Below are 16,741 nucleotides of genomic sequence, written 5' to 3'. Positions count from 1 at the left end.
CTGAATCCACATTCAACCAGATAAGACGAAGAAAAAAGAATCAATAATTCTCTTGGATAATAGATATTGAGACAGAAACAAATGCCTAACAAATGCAGACACTGGACTCAGTACACTGACTGGTTGTAGCTACATCAATTCCAATGGCTTAAGAATACATATTGCATGGCAATGTTTTTTTCATTACAATATCCAAAGATAGGCTTAGGGTCGACAAGTGTGCGCTCAAGTCACTTGCAAAAATTTTCACAACCCACGCTCTTGCATGCCCAACCCCAACTGTCTTACAGCCGAGGGAAACACTGGAATAAGGGAGATCAATTGGGACAGGGGGACAAGGGAGATCAATCGGGACAGGGGGACAAGAGAGATCAATCAGGACAGGGGGGATAAGGGAAACTAATCAGGACAGGGGGATAAGGGAGATTAATCAGAATAGAGGAATAAGGGAGATTAATGTGGCTTGCACACTGAGTTCTAATTCCTATGGTATAAATAATCTTAAACATAGAATGGATGGTCATGGCTGGGAAGGCTGATCCAAAATCTGCTCAAGGAGGGCTGACCTGATGTTTGTTAAACAACAGCCTAATTGCAATACAAGAATGTTACTTACCATACATTTCTGTTGAAGCTCAAACATGTCATCTTCAAGACACAATGCCATGTCCCAATAATTTGGTTCCAGAGCACCAGAAAGGATTTCACAACGGAAGACATCACAATAGTCTGCCAGACACACCGAGTCATTCCCCTGCAAAATAAATCCTGGCTCTTATCAGGGACATCACTTTAATACAAACATGTAGCTTTTGGTTTCTTCATCTTTTAGGGGTTTTTTTTTTTTCCTCTTTTACCTCTTACTGGTTAGATTGCAGCCATGCTGGAGCATCGCCTTGAAGGACTTTTAGTCGAATGTATTAACCCCAGCACTTATTTGTTTAAGCCCGGTGCTTATTCTATCAGTTTCTTTTGCTGAGCTGCAAAGTTACGGGGACATAAACACACCAACACCAGTTGTCAAGTGGTAGTAGGGGACAAACAGACACAGAGTAATGTCCATTGTCCATGCCAGCATGGGTCGGACGGTTTGACCAGAGATGGCAAGCTGGAAGGTTGCACCAGGCTCCAGTCTGGTTTGGCATGGTTTTCTACAGCTGGATGCCCTTCCTAACACCAACCACTCCGAGAGTGTAATGGGTGCTTTTACATTCCACCAGCAGAAGTGCCATTTGCGTGACACTGGTATATATAGACATACACATATATGACAGGCTTCTCTCAGTTTCGATTTACCAGATTCATTCACAAGATTTTGGTCAGCCTGAGGTGATAGTAAAAAACACTTGCCCAATGTACCATGCAGTGGGACTGAACCAGGAACCACGAGATTGGAAAGCAAACTTCTTGTCACACAGCCACACCTGTGCCTATTATATATATTATATTATAGTCATCTTCATCATTTAAATTCAATTTCCCATACTGGCATGGGTTGGACAGTTTGACAGGAACAGAAGACTAAACCAAGCTCTGCTGTCTGTTTTGGCTTTTATGGCTGGGTGCCCTTTCTAATGTCAGCTGCTTTACAGAGTGAACTGGGTGCATTTTATGTGGGACCAGCAGCAGTGAGGTCACCAAATAACTTGCATACCACGCCCCCTCAACTGGGGTGGATGGAGATGGGGGGGCATAGTATTGAGGAACAAAAAGGTGTCCAGCATTGGTCACACACACACATTGGTGTATGACTGTGTGTTTGTTTCCACTCACTGCTTAATGAATGGTGTTGGTTTATTTATGTCCCTGTAATTTAGCTGTTCAGTAAAAGAGATCAATAGAATAAGTTACAGACTTAAAAAATAAGTACTGGGGGTGAATTTGTTAGATTAAACCCTCCAAGATGGTGTCCCAGTGTGAGTAAAGTCTAATGATCAAAATAAGTAAAAGATAAAAGAACAAAATATTCTACATTTGGTCAACAAAAATTTCACTCAGAAAAGCATCGATCATTCATCCTCATCCAGGCTATAAAAAAAAAAAGGAAACTTGCCTAAGGTGTCAGACTGTAGGACTGAACCTGAAACCATGTGGTTACAAAGTTCGCAAAGCTGCATCTACACCTGAATAACTAATTACTACAGTTCTATTCCTCCTCATCACTAGCGTAGCTTGGGGGTAGTGGTGGGCAGTCTGCCTTGGGTGGCACTTTTAACGGGGCACCACTTTTGGGTCTGCTGTAGGGAATATGTGCTTTTTGTGGGGTCTGGGGTCAACAAACAAGGGCTGCCCCGGGTGGCACACACTCTAGCTATGCTAGTGCTCTTCCTAATCATCTTCAATGTCCACTTTTCTGTGCTTGCATGGGTTGGACAGAGTTTATTTTGGGGGTACCTACCTGTGTCCAAAGCAAGATAATGCTGATTTCAAATTTTAGCACGAAGCCAACAATTTCAGAGGTGGGGGGGGTCGATTACATCAAACCCCCAATGTTTAACTAGTAGACATTTTATCAACACCGAAAGGATGACAGGCAAAATGGATCTTGACAGAATTTGACCATGGAACACAAAACGGGTGAAATGTCGTTAAGAGTTTTGTTTAGCATGCTAACGATTCTGCCAGCTTGCAGCCTTTCCAAGTAAGGTAGTATTGTCCCATGACCAGACATATTCTCGCTGAATGACACCGATTGTATGACAGTGATAATCATTTACAACTATCACATGACTTCAAACTAAGGATACACACATGATGGGCATCTTTCAGTTTCGCTCTACCAAATCCACTCAAAAGGCTTCGGTTAGCCCAAGGCTATAATAGAAAGTACTTATCCAAGGTGACACTCAGTGGGACTGAACCCAAAACCATGTGCTTTGAAAGCAAGTTTCTGGATCTTTAATTTTTGACCTACAGATTTAAAAAATAATTTTTGGTAACTAAACACTTTCAAACTTCAGACACTGGTAATACATGTCATATAAAACATATTTTACTCTTAGCATTTTTGAGAAAAACTTATATTTATGAAGATATTTCACGTTGAAGTTGTAGTTATTTTAAAAATCTGTCGGTCAAAAGGTAAAGATCCAAGTTTCTTACTCACAGAAGCCATGCCTCTGCCTATATAAAATAATAATAATAATTGTGTACAGTGCTCAGGTGCACTACAACTCATCTAAAGTGTATATATAATCAGGTGTAGTTTCGGCAGATTTCGGAAAGCATGAGGGCCTTAAAGGATGCAGTGTCATGGCAGTCAACAACTGACGCAGGCAGTTTGTTCCATGCTTCAGCAACTCTGAGCGTGAAAAAATGTTTCCGAAAGTCATGGGAGCTGTGTTGTTTTCTGACTTTGTAGGCATGTCCACGTGTGTTAGACACATGGAGATCAAAAAGGTGTTCAGTGTTGTTGTTGGTGAGGTGGTTGATAACTTTGTGGGTGTTTACCAAGTCCGTCGTCATACATGAATTATTTTTTATCAGTTCTAAAACGGAAAAATGGTAAAGAAACAAAAAAATGAAAATAACTTGCCGTTCGGACATATTGTGGGTGTCTGTTATCAAAGTGTTTGTCGAGATAGTTTTCTCCATAGAATTCTTTGCCACAGAAGGAGCAATGCCATTTGGTTAAAGACTTCATATATTTCTGCCGTTCTTGTATAATGTAGACATCTCGCTCTTCTGTGAATGGGCAGGAATATGGCATGTCAACTTTGGTGTCTTTGAAAGATTTGAAGATTCTCTGGAGGAAAAAAAAGAAAAAGAAAAATGAAAGCAGAAGAAACAATATGGTAAAATACAGCAATCACCACTATTCCCCTTTCACTAATAATAATAATCCTTTCTATTATAGGCACAAGGCCTCAAATTTGGGGGAAGGGATTAAGTTGATTACATCGACCCAGTGCATAACTGGGACTTATTTAATCGTCTCTGAAAGGATGAAAGACAAAGTCGACCTCAGCGGAATTTGAACTCAGGACATAGCGGCAGAAGAAATACCACTAAGCACTTTGTCCAGCACGCTAACGATTCTGCCAGCTTGCTGCCTTAATAATAATAATGATAATGATAATAATCCTTTCTGCTATAGGCACAAGGTTTGAATTTGGGTGGGGGGTGGGGGAGATTACATCAACTCCAGTACTCAACTGGTAATTTATTTATCGCCCCCGAAAGGATGACAGGCAAAGTGGACCTCAGCAGAATTTGAGCTCAGAACGTAGTGGCAGATGAAATACTGCTAAGCATTTCGCCCAGCACATTAACAATTCTGCCAGCTTGCCACCTTAATAATAATAATAATAATGATAATAATTTTAGCACAAGATCAGTAGTGTTGAGGGAAGTGGGCAACTCAATTACATTGACCACAAATCTTGATTGTTACGTATTTTATCAACTCCGAAGGAGGATGACGGACAGTGTTGGTTTTGGCAGTGTTTGACCTCAGAACATAAAGAGCCAGAAGAACTGTTAAGCATTTTGTCCAACATGCAAGCAGTTCAACAAGGTCATCCACATATTAATGCACAATCAGCAGCAATGCCATTTCACATTAACTTTCCCATGTTGGCAGGACTCAGGGGATGTATTGGGTTGTCCGGAAAGTTCATGCCGATTTTTGAAGGAAAGAAAAAGGTCAATAAATACTTGCCATTACATTTTTAATCAACCAAATATGAAGCATTTTGTTGCACAATGCATCTCCATCTTTCCCTTAACTTGAAAATACCCTCTTCCCAGAATTGAGGTGGTTTCATGGCAAAGAATTCATCAAGGTATCTTTTTACGTCATCCAAGGAATTGAACTTTTTACCATTAAGACTATTCTGCAGAGACCTGAATAAGTGGAAATCCGTAGGAGCAATATCTGGTGAATATGGAGGGTGGGGTAACAGATCTCAGCCAAGCTGCAGCAATTTTTGTCTGGTTCCCAAAGCATCAAGTTCCGAAAATGAACTTTTTTATCTTCCATTTTAAAGGGTTACAGAATTAACACAGGTTACAGGAACATAAACCTTCTTCCACGAAAAGATAGCTTAAACTGTGCTCTAAATGGACGCGTAGTCAAATCCTATTTTATGGACTCAACCATGTTCTAAAATAAGTCGAAAGGTAAGCTACTATAAATCGGTACGAACTTTCTGGACAACCCAATAGCTTTGTTCTGACACATTTATTAGGTTGGTGCATTATTGCGGCTTTTTTTCCCCAATAAATTTTATTCAACAAAAAATTTAAACAAAACGCCAAGCAGAAATTGAAGGAGATGGTGAATATACCTTGGAATAATCATTTAAAGATGTTTTTGTTAAATGCTGTTATTGGTTTTGTTGAATAAAATTTATTGAAAAAAAAGCTGCAATATTTATGCACCAACCCAATAAAAGGGACTTCATATTTTATAACCAGTTTCAGGAGAAATGTGAGGAAAAAATGTTGGTCTTATGCAACATTTTCATTGACCTCACTAAGGGCATGATGGCTTCTTTGAAATTTTCTGAGGACTGTTTGTACAATGCAGTGCCTAATTGCAATTGTACAGAGTTGTGCTCCAATCACCTGAGCTGCAGACACTGCAGAAATTAATCACAACTGTAGACAATGTTACCCCAGCCATGATGTAGCAGTGGACATCCCTGTAACTAATCACAATCATACAACCATACTGATGTACGTTTCTGTTCATAATTCACCACAAACTGAAGCAAGTATTTTTCAAAAAAGACTTACCTTGCGAAGTATTTCGCGAACTATCCGGGCTCGATCACGTAAACATGCTGTTTTCACTGAATAGATGTTCACTAGAAAGATGACCTGGTGATAGTAAAACAAATACAGAAATGAGTGGTGTGATTATTTCTAATGGAGAGAGAAAATTGTGAGCAAGGATCAAACTGGATGGTGGAATTTTGCTTTTAGTATGCCATATAACCTTCTCATAGCTTTTCTACTTTTTGGGAATTTTCACAAAACTTTTGCAAATTTATGTTATATACAAGGGAATTCATACAATTATGCAAACCCTGTCCCCACAAAAAATCTTTTTTTGGTGCATGATGTAAAGGCTAATTAGCTGTTATTTTTAGCACACCTCATGACTACCTTGTACTCTCTTTGTTAGTCAGTCAGACTTATTGACGTTTTTCAATATCTGTCTCCCCATAAACACATTTAATGGTCAGTTGCTGAGATCGAAGACAAAACTTTGGACAGTCCAGATTTTAAACTGATTTAAAAAAAAAAAATTTAATTAACTCTTTTACTCCTTTACTCATTTCAGTCATTTGACTGTGGCCATGCTGGAGTACGGCCTTTAGTCAAGCAAATCGACCTCAGGACTTATTCTTTGTAAGCCTAGTACTTATTCTATTGGTGTCTTTTTGCCGAACCGCTAAATTACAGGCATGTAAATACACCAGCATCAGTTGTCAAGCAATGTTTGTGGGACAAACACAGACACACAAACATATATATATACACACACACATACATATATACACACATATATACGACGGCCTTCTTTCAGTTTCCATCTACCAAATCCAATCACAAGGCTTTGGTTGGCCCGAGGCTATAGTAGAAGACATTTGTCCAAGGTGCCACACAGTGGGACTGAACCCGGAACCATGAGGTCCGTAAGCAAGCTACTTACCACACAGCCACTCCTACACCTAACAACAAAATTTTCAAAATAAAAAAAAGGGGGGGGCGCAACGTTTTCCTTCCTGAGTGACACTGACTCATAAGGGCTGGTTTGCTGGTCTCCATGGAATATATATTCCCCTCCTGGATGGGGTGCCAGTCCATCGCAGGTTTACTCATTTTTTCCAGCTGAGTGGAACGCAGCAATGTGAAATAAAGCGTCTTGCTCAAGGACACAGCACACGGAACTCACGGCCTTAGGTTTGTGAGTCAAGCATTCTAACCACTAAGTCATTCAAATGCTAATTTTGATATGCACACCTTCCTAACCAGGTGGTTTGGGGTTCAAATCCACTGCATGGTACCTTGGACAAGTTCACCTACACACTAGGTCAATCAAAGCTTAGTGAATGGATTTGGTAGGCGGAGAGTAAAGTAAAATCAAAAACGGAAATATATACATATATATACATACATAGATATACATACATACATATATATACATACATACATATATATACATACATATATATACATACATATACATACATACATATACATAAATACATACATACATATATATACATACATATATACATACATATATATACATACATATATATTATATATGTGACACTTGTGAAGACCTGTTGAGGCAAGTGAAAATCAAAAAATCAAACCAAATCAAAATAGATGAACATCAATGGAATTTGTATCTTTGTGGTACCAGTACCGGTGGCACACAAGAAAACCATCCGAACGTGGCCGTAGCCAGTACCACATCGACTGGCCTCCGTGCTGTGGGCACAACAAACACCATCCGATCGTGGCCGTTCGCCAGCCTCATCTGGCACCTGTGTCGGTGGCACATAAAAACACCATCCGAAGACCCAGCGACGTAGTCAGTCCACCTGTGCATACCTTCCTTCTTATGACACTTGTGAAGACCTGTTGAGGCAAGTGTGTGACACTTGTGAAGACCTGTTGAGGCAAGTGTGTGACACTTGTGAAGACCTGTTGAGGCAAGTGTGTGACACTTGTGAAGACCTGTTGAGGCAGAGGCAAGTGTGTGACACTTGAGAAGACCTGTTGAGGCAGAGGCAAGTGTGTGACACTTGTGAAGACCTGTTGAGACAAGTGAAAATCAAACCAAATCAAAATAGATGAACATCAATGGAATTTGTATCTTGTGGTACCAGTACCGGTGGCACACAAGAAAACCATCCGAACGTGGCCGTAGCCAGTACCGCATCGACTGGCCTCTGTGATGTGGGCACATAACAAACACCATCCGATCGTGGTGGCCCCTACCTGGGACGTAGTCAGTCCACCTGTGCATACCTTCCTTCTTGTGACACTTGTGAAGACCTGTTGAGGCAAGTGAAAATCAACAAATCAAAAAATCAAAACAAATCAAAATAGATGAACATCAATGGAATCTGTATCTCTGTGGTACCAGTGCCGGTGGCACACAAGAAAACCATCCGAACGTGGCTGTAGCCAGTACCGCATCGACTGGCCCCTGTGCTGTGGGCACATACGCCATCCGATCGTGGCCGTTCGCCAGCCTCATCTGGCACCTGTCCGAAGACCCGGCAAGACTAGTCAGGCCATAGCCCGTGGCCCCTTCCTGGGACGTAGTCAGTCCACCTGTGCATACCTTCCTTCTTATGACACTTGTGAAGACCTGTTGAGGCAAGTGCAAATCAAATCAAATGACACTTGTGAAGACCTGTTGAGGCAAGTGATAATCATAATCATAATCAAATCAAATCAAATCAAATCAAAATAGATGAACATCAATGGAATTTGTATCTTTGTGGTACCAATGCCGGTGGCACACAAGAAAACCATCCGAACGTGGCGGTAGCCAGTACCACATCGTGCTGTGGGCACGTAACAAACACCATCCGATCGTGGCCGTTCGCCAGCCTCATCTGGCACCTGTGTTGGTGGCACATAAAAACACCATCCAAAGACCGGCAAGACTAGTCAGGCCATAACCCGTGGCCCCTACCTGGGACGTAGTCAGTCCACCTGTGTATACCTTCCTTCTTATGACACTTGTGAAGACCTGTTGAGGCAAGTATGTGACACTTGTGAAGACCTGTTGAGGCAAGTGTGTGACAGTTGTGAAGACCTGTTGAGGCAAGTGAAAATCAAACCAAATCAAAATAGATGAACATCAATGGAATTTGTATCTTTGTGGTACCAGTGCCGGTGGCACACAAGAATACCATCCGAACGTGGGCGTAGCCAGTACCGCATCGACTGGCCTCCGTGCTGTGGGCACGTAACAAACACCATCCGATCGTGGCCGTTCGCCAGCCTCATCTGGCACTTGTGTCGGTGGCACATAAAAACACCATCCGAGCGTGGCCGCCTGCCAGCCTCGTCTGGCACCTGTGTCGGTGGCACATAAAAAAAAACACCATCCGAGCGTGGCCGTTCGCCAGCCTCGTCTTGCACCTGTGTCGGTGGCACATAAAATCACCCACTACACTCTCGGAGTGGTTGGCGTTAGGAAGGGCATCCAGCTGTAGAAACATTGCCAGATCTGACTGGCCTGGTGCAGCCTTCGGGCTCCCCAGACTCCAGTTGAACCGTCCAACCCATGCTAGCATGGAAAGCGGACGTTAAATGAGGATGATGATGGATGATGATATATTTGAATTTAATTAGAGGTTGTGTTAACCTCATGAAGGGATGGTTTCATCCAAGGAAATACTGGTTCAATATCTAGTATTTCAGGGGAAAGAATTTCCTTAAAATAATAGGTATCTATAAAAAAAACATTTGGTTTATATTCCTTTAAAAGAGAAAATGGAGACTGGGAAGTTAATAATTGTTCATCTTCACCCTCAGTCGTTAATAATAAACAATTATTAACTTCCAAATCTCCATTTTCTCCTCTTATATATATATATATATATATATATATATGTGTGTGTGTGTGTGTGTGTGTACAAGCATATATCATTCTCCTCATCATTTAACATCCATTGTCCATGCTGGCTTGAATTAGACGGTTTGGCTGGAGCTGCTAAGCCAGAGATCTGCATCAGGCTCCAGTCTGAACTTAGCTTGGTTTCTACAGATGGATGCCCTTTCTAATGCCAACCACTCCGTAGAGTGTAGTGGGTGGACACCTTCTAAGAGACACCAGCACGGGTGCTTTTATATGTCATCTGCATGAATGCTGTTTGAATCACCGGCACTGGCCACAACTATTTCATTTGGTTTGATGAGTTTTCTCAAGCACAGCAAATCGCCAAAGGTCACAATCGCATGTCATCACCTCTGTGAGACCCCACTTTCGAAGAAAATGCTTCACCCCCTCATCCCATGTCTTCCTGGATCTACCTCTTCCACAAGTTCCCTCTACACTTAGAGACTGGCACTTCTTTACACAGCTATCCCCATCCATGCGTGCATTTTTGCCTCCTTGTCTTGACAGTGTGCGATTTGTTGTAAATGAGCATCACTGTCATACAAGCAGTGTCATTCGTTTCCTATCTCTGTGAAAATATGTCCGATCAAGGAGAAATATTACTTTGTTTTGAAACAGGTAAGGATTCACAACAAAGAGAACCTGGTCGTAGAAAACCTGCCTCATGCAAGCACACAAAGGTGGACATTAAAGCAAACGATTACGACAACGCTGCTAGAAATATAGCTTCCTCTTCTGCACCTACTGGCCAACACCCAAGAAATACTTCCAACTAAACTACACCCCCACCACCATTCATGTCAATGCATATTACAGAGCTGACAAATCGTACCTGACTCACATTTCCCCAGCGTCACAATTCCTACGTATGAACAAAATGAAACGAGCCATCCACAAGCCAAAAATGGTGTTTGCACTCGTATTTATAACACCAGAGAACCGATCCAAGGTGAATCAATACAAAAATATTGATTACCCATTATATAGTTACAGGACAGATTGGATAGCGTCCAGAATGAAAATAGATTCAGAACAGTAATTGTAGCCAAGTTGAGCAGAATATCAACCATGTTGTCTGTTTACTGTTTTATTGTTCAATGGTTTGTGCTTTAGAGAGGAGTGCAGACATGGCTGTGTGGTTAAGAAGTCTGCTTCCTAGTTACATAGTTTCAGGTTCAGTTCCACTGCGTGGTACCTTGTGTAAGTGTCTTCTATTGTAGCCCCCAAGCTAATCAAAGTCTTGTATGTGGATTTGCTAAAGGGAAACTGAAAGAAGCCCATCATATAATCATTAGCATTCTTTTGAAGTTCACTTCCCATGCTCATCATATACATACAGATACACATACACACACATACATACATATATATACATATACATACATACACATATACATACACACACACATACATACATACACACACACATACATACACACACATGCATACATACATATATGTAGTTCTTTACTAATCTAAGCAATGTTGTTAGCAAAGTTCATAATCAGTATTTTGCCAGGATCGATAATCCATCACTAATAATTCTGTTTTATATATATACTGGTATGCAGTTTTAATTCTTATTATTATTTGCCACCGATTATATATATATATATATATATATATATATATCTGTAAGTGGCTTCTTTCTATTTCCAGGCAAGTACGAAGCCCAAGATTTTTAGAGAGGGTGGAAAAGTGATAAGCAATGCTTTTCAAAAGACTTCTAGCAAAATGGAGACCAAAACTAGGTCAAAGACTCAAATAAACAAGAATTACTCTGATCTCTGCTACTCACAATTACACAAATATATTTTATTCTTAGAACAAATCAAAATCGTTTATAAATATAACAACAGGCTTTTGATCTTATGGCCGATAAATTTTATGCAAAGCAGCAAGGTCATTGCACTTGGTTAAACATCCACAACATGGAAACCTTCCAAAAAATAATTATTACTCGACAGAGTGGGAAGTAAACTATATTGATTGCTTTCATTGAGAAATAAAAGAAAATTAGGATTTTGAGAAGAATAATTTTTTTTAGGTCAAACAAGGTGTGACTATTTAGAGCAGTAATAAAAAATGAATTCTGACATAGATTTTGAAAAGCAAAATCTCTTATAATAAATTGATATCTCATTGTTAACAAGTGACATTGGAATTACTCTTTTACTTGTTTCAGGCATTTGACTTTGGCCATGCTGGAGCACCACCTTTAGTCGAGCAAATCGACCCCAGGACTTATTCTTTGTAAGCCTAGTACTTATTCTATCGATCTCTTTTGCTGAACCGCTAAGTTACGGAGACGTAAACACACCACCATCGGTTGTCAAGAGATATTGGGGGAGACAAACACAGACATGCAAACATATACACACACACATACATATATATATATATATATATATATATATATATACACACACATATATATGACGGGTTTCTTTCAGTTTCCGTCTACCAAATCCACTCACAAGGCTTTGGTCGGCCCGAGGCTATATAGTTGAAGACACTTACTCAAGGCGCCATGCAGTGGGACTGAACCCGGTACCATGTGGTTCGTAAGCAAGCTACTTACCACATAGCCACTCCTACGCCTAATTGCTACAGATCTTTAATATATATGGTGAGCAGCTGCAGTTTTTGTCGGTTGTTTAATTGATTAACCCTTTGGCATTCAGATTACTCTGTCAAATGCAAAGCTTATTCATTCACATTGATTTAAATTAATCATGCAACAGCTTGTAGCTTTGAGATTTCGATGATGTGATTGTTTATTAATGGGTTGTAATTTAGGCAGAAGACCAGAACTTTGGAGGGCGGGGGGCGATTGGTCGAGACCAACGACCCGAACTTTCAGACTGCTACTTTATTTTATCAATAGGGAAAGGATGAAAGGCAAAGTTGACCTTGGTGGAACTGGAACTCTCAATATTATGAGTTTGAAAGAAATACTGCAAGGGGCTGGCCTGATGTGGTAGGCACACTCACAAGCGCACATACATGTGTGTGTGTATATATATACACACACAGTAATCCCTCGACTATTGCAGGTGTTATGTTCCACCCCACCTCCGTAATAGGTGAAAATCCATGAAGTAGAAACAGTACTGTATTGCATATACATTTTTAAAATTATTTTTATAATTTGTATATCTATCCAAACATGGTCGATACCAGGTTCACTTGACTGGATCCTGTGCTGATGGTATGTAAAAAGCACCATCCAAACGTGGCCAATGCCAGTGGCCCCTAACTGGCTCCTGTGCCAGTGGCATGTAAAAAGCACCCACTACACCCTTGGAGTGGTTGGCGTTAGGAAGGGCATCTGGCCGTAGAAACATTGCCAGATCAGACAGGAGCCTGGTGCAGCCTGCTGGCTCTCTAGACCTCAGTCAAACCGTCCAATCCATCCTGGCATGGAAAACGAACGTTAAACGATGATGATAAATGCAGACTACCACAGAGGAATCAACGTAAGCTTAAATAACAAACTGTGATATGGTGAGGGATTACTTTAAATGTGCAAAAACGTTTGTCAATATGCATTAATATATATCTGTCTCTTAAGGCGGTGAGCTGGCAGAAATGTTAGCATGCCAGGCGAAATGCGTAGCCATATTTCGTCTGCCATTACGTTCTGGGTTCAAATTCCGCTAGGTTGACTTTGCCTTACATCCTTTCGGGGTCGATAAATTAAGTACCAGTTACGCACTGGGATCGATGTAATCAACTTAATATGTGTGTCTGTCCTTGTTTGTCCCCTCTGTGTTAAGCCCCATGTGGGTAGTAAAGAAATATATATCTGTCTCTCACCTCTCTCTACATTCTCTTTATATATGTGTGAATATCTATATATATGTATGTGTGGGTGTATACTGAATGGGTGATCAGTAAAATTATCTTATAGCTGCTGGCTCAGTTTAAAAAGCATCATTACCGGTAAACACCTGTTGTAACTGTAAAGACTCACGAAGCTACCCACCCACCTAGGGGTGCATGATTAAATCCGTCTTATATGAGGCAGAAATTACAGCAACACTTGATAACACACACACACACATATATATATATATATATGTGTGTGTGTGTGTGTGTGTATGTATATATATTCTTTTACACTTTTACTTGTTTCAGTCATTTGACTGTGGCCATGCTGGAGCACCACCTTTAGTCGAGCAAATCAACCACAGGACTTATTCTTTGTAAGCCTAGTACTTATTCTATCAGTCTCTTTTGCCGAACCGCTAAGTTACGGGGATGCAAACACACCAGCATCGGTTGTCAAGTGATGTTGGAGGGACAAACACAGACACAAACACACACATATATATAAACGACGGGCTTCTTTCAGTTTCCGTCTGCCAAGTCTACTCACAAGGCTTTGGTCGGCCTGAGGCTATAGTGGAAGACACTTGCTCAAGGTGCCAAGCAGTGTTTATTATTAGTATAATGACCGTCCCAAAATAAAACACAACTCTATCATCAGGACTTATTGTATTGGAATTGATTTGAGTGGAGTTGCTGAATAGAGAGTCCAGCCTGTATGTATAAAATAGGCCGAATTAAAACTAATAAATCCATATTTCGTTTTCAGGACCCTATCTGAATGAAGATATTTACCTCGTCAAACTGATTTCAGATAAGTGCAGTGCTTCACAAAATGGCAAATTTCAGTCTCCCCAGAAAACATTAAGGATTTTTTTTTAAAACTCTGTAACTCATTCTTTATCAACGAGAAAACAAAATAGGGTAATTAAATTCCTCAGTAATCTTTTGTTTTACGATCCGGAAAGTGAAACCACTGTTATTTCAGGTTACAAAGCAAAACGCTAATCCTTTCGTTTTTTGTTTAAACGAGAAATTCTCAATTCTTTTTCTTCTTTAAGCCCTTGTGTTGGACATATTTAAAAACCATCTTAATTTTCTGAATAACAATTTGTCCCGCTACTTTTTACAACATCAGCTCCCTCCGTCGGCCATGAAGCATACAACAAGATGTAACTAAAGTTGATATATATATATATATATATATATATATATATATATATATATAATATATATATATATATATATATATATATATATATATATATAAGCTAACTAGTCGAATGTATACGTAAACAACGACCTCCGATACAACATGGAAAGAGCCATATACTACATGAGGGAATACCAGGAATTTCTACAAAAATTCTAAAGTATGGTGTTTTATTGTCAATAAAAATATATTATAAAACAGGTAATAAAGTCAATTTAATTAGACTTAATAATCACGGGGTCATGAAGTATTATGTACACAGCACATGTGAAAATCATGGAATATCTACAACAATTTTAAAATATGGTGTTTTATTAATACAATCGGTAAATTTCATGTAAAAATTTACCATAAAGGTAAGGTAAAACAGGTAAATAAGTCAGTTTAGTTCAATTAGTCTTACTAATCATAAAGTATTTTTGGCGAAGGTTAAGAATACGCACACCACCCATTTTCGGCGTAACCCTAACTCGTATTCTTTACCTTCGCCGTATGTTTTACATTACACGTGCGGAATCCCAGAATGTCTACAAAAATTATATTGTGTTTCGTCTATAAAATATACTATTGATGTTTCTTTCTTTTTTCTTCCCCCCCCCCTCTTTGCTCTTGTTTATGTTTTCTTTGGTTTGGGATTTGTGTTTTAATGCGATTTTGTATTAGGTTATACATACACCACGTATATGCGCGTTATATATGTAATTATTAAATTAGCTAAACTATATTAGATTATTATTTTCAATAAAGACTGTGCATATGTTTAAATATTTGTCGACAAATATACTATAGAACGGTAATTAACTCAGTTTAATTAATCCTTAATAATTACTTATGGAAAATAATATTTGTAATTTGTGTGAATGGTAGTATACCGTTTCACTGTTTTCGTACATGTTTGACAACTTTGATTATATCCATAATTAACGTAAGCAAAGCGAAGCTATTGACTTCGATAAATAAGTGTATCGAATGTTTAACAGATGAGAGAAGGATGAAGAGTAAATATAAGACACGAGGCACAATTACGATCTTCTTCGTCGTATTCGCCTTTTCGTCCACACCGACAAATCAACAACAATTTGCCATGGGAGGACACATCTTGTTTCAAAAAGTAAAAGTAGTTTCACTTTGACCTGGAAAGCCCCCCCCCCCCGCCGACAAGGCGAATACTTTCGTTTTTTAAAATTTTTTGGGGATCTTCGGGACAAAGATGTGTCAACTAAAACATTGCATACACTATAAAAAGACCTGCAGGTAACTTCTTGCCTCGTTAGTTATATTGTTAAATTTGCAGCCTTGAGATTTAAGGGAATAAAGCAAACGGGGAGTTCGAACGTCCTGCAAATGTTCTTGAGAAAGTCATAAATGTCACAACTTCTCCACTTTATGTCTCTGTGTGTGGGGAATCGTTTTCTTTCTGTAGAGCCATTAATTGTGTGAGATATGGATAGAAGCAGACAGATGAAAGATGAAACTACAGAAGGAAACATGAAATAAAGTGTACTTACTTGCCACAACAATAAACAGATGTTCATTCAGAAGGATTTGGTTGAAATTGTCAAAATAAAGTCAGAAAAATGGTGGCCGGTGTCGACCGAAAATAATCCACTTCCGATTTGGACCGGGTAAACTGACAGGTTTCCTTTCTCTTTTAAGCCTTTAGCATTAAAACCAGACGTGTCACCTTCAAATATTTTGCCTCTTTTGTGTCCAAACTGGCCAGATCCGGGCTCTCACACCTACCCTACAATATCATCCTAAAAATAAACAATCACATCATCATATTAAAAATAATTTGAGTAAATAAGCATTACAGTTGACTGTAATTTGAATGCTAAATCTATTAAAACACATTTGTCCATAGGAAAATAAGACAATTTACGTATGTAAACAATTAATAGAATTACAACTAACAAAAGAAATCAGTAAATAAATAGATGAAATAAAAAGTTATACCCTCTCTCTCAATTTTACACCACAATAAGAGATGTCGACATAATTCAGAAGTGTTCCCTCTTCGGATATTGTTCCCTCATAACTTTCTGAAGGAAGTTATGATGGAACAATATTCGATATTTTTAAATAAATCTTTTAAT

At 39.4% G+C, this 16,741-nt stretch overlaps 1 protein-coding gene across 1 annotated transcript in view; it reads right to left on the bottom strand.

Moving 5' to 3' along the window:
- The window catches only part of LOC115220710, a 29,862-nt gene extending 13,555 nt beyond the window's left edge, over positions 1-16,307 (bottom strand). The window contains exons 1-4 of the mRNA XM_029790860.2: positions 16,154-16,307; positions 5,740-5,823; positions 3,536-3,745; positions 617-754 (exon numbers count right to left, since the gene is read on the bottom strand). Of these exons, the coding sequence (XP_029646720.1) occupies positions 617-754; positions 3,536-3,745; positions 5,740-5,823; positions 16,154-16,180 (459 nt within the window). The 5' untranslated portion in view covers positions 16,181-16,307. The remainder of the gene's footprint in view (positions 1-616; positions 755-3,535; positions 3,746-5,739; positions 5,824-16,153) is intronic.
- Between the last annotated feature and the right edge of the window lie 434 nt (positions 16,308-16,741).

The sequence above is a fragment of the Octopus sinensis genome, linkage group LG17 (assembly GCF_006345805.1).
Source record: "Octopus sinensis linkage group LG17, ASM634580v1, whole genome shotgun sequence".
NCBI lineage: Eukaryota > Metazoa > Mollusca > Cephalopoda > Octopoda > Octopodidae > Octopus > Octopus sinensis.
Note: the sequence above shows the minus strand (reverse complement) of the source record. Positions and strands in the feature narration are given on the sequence as shown.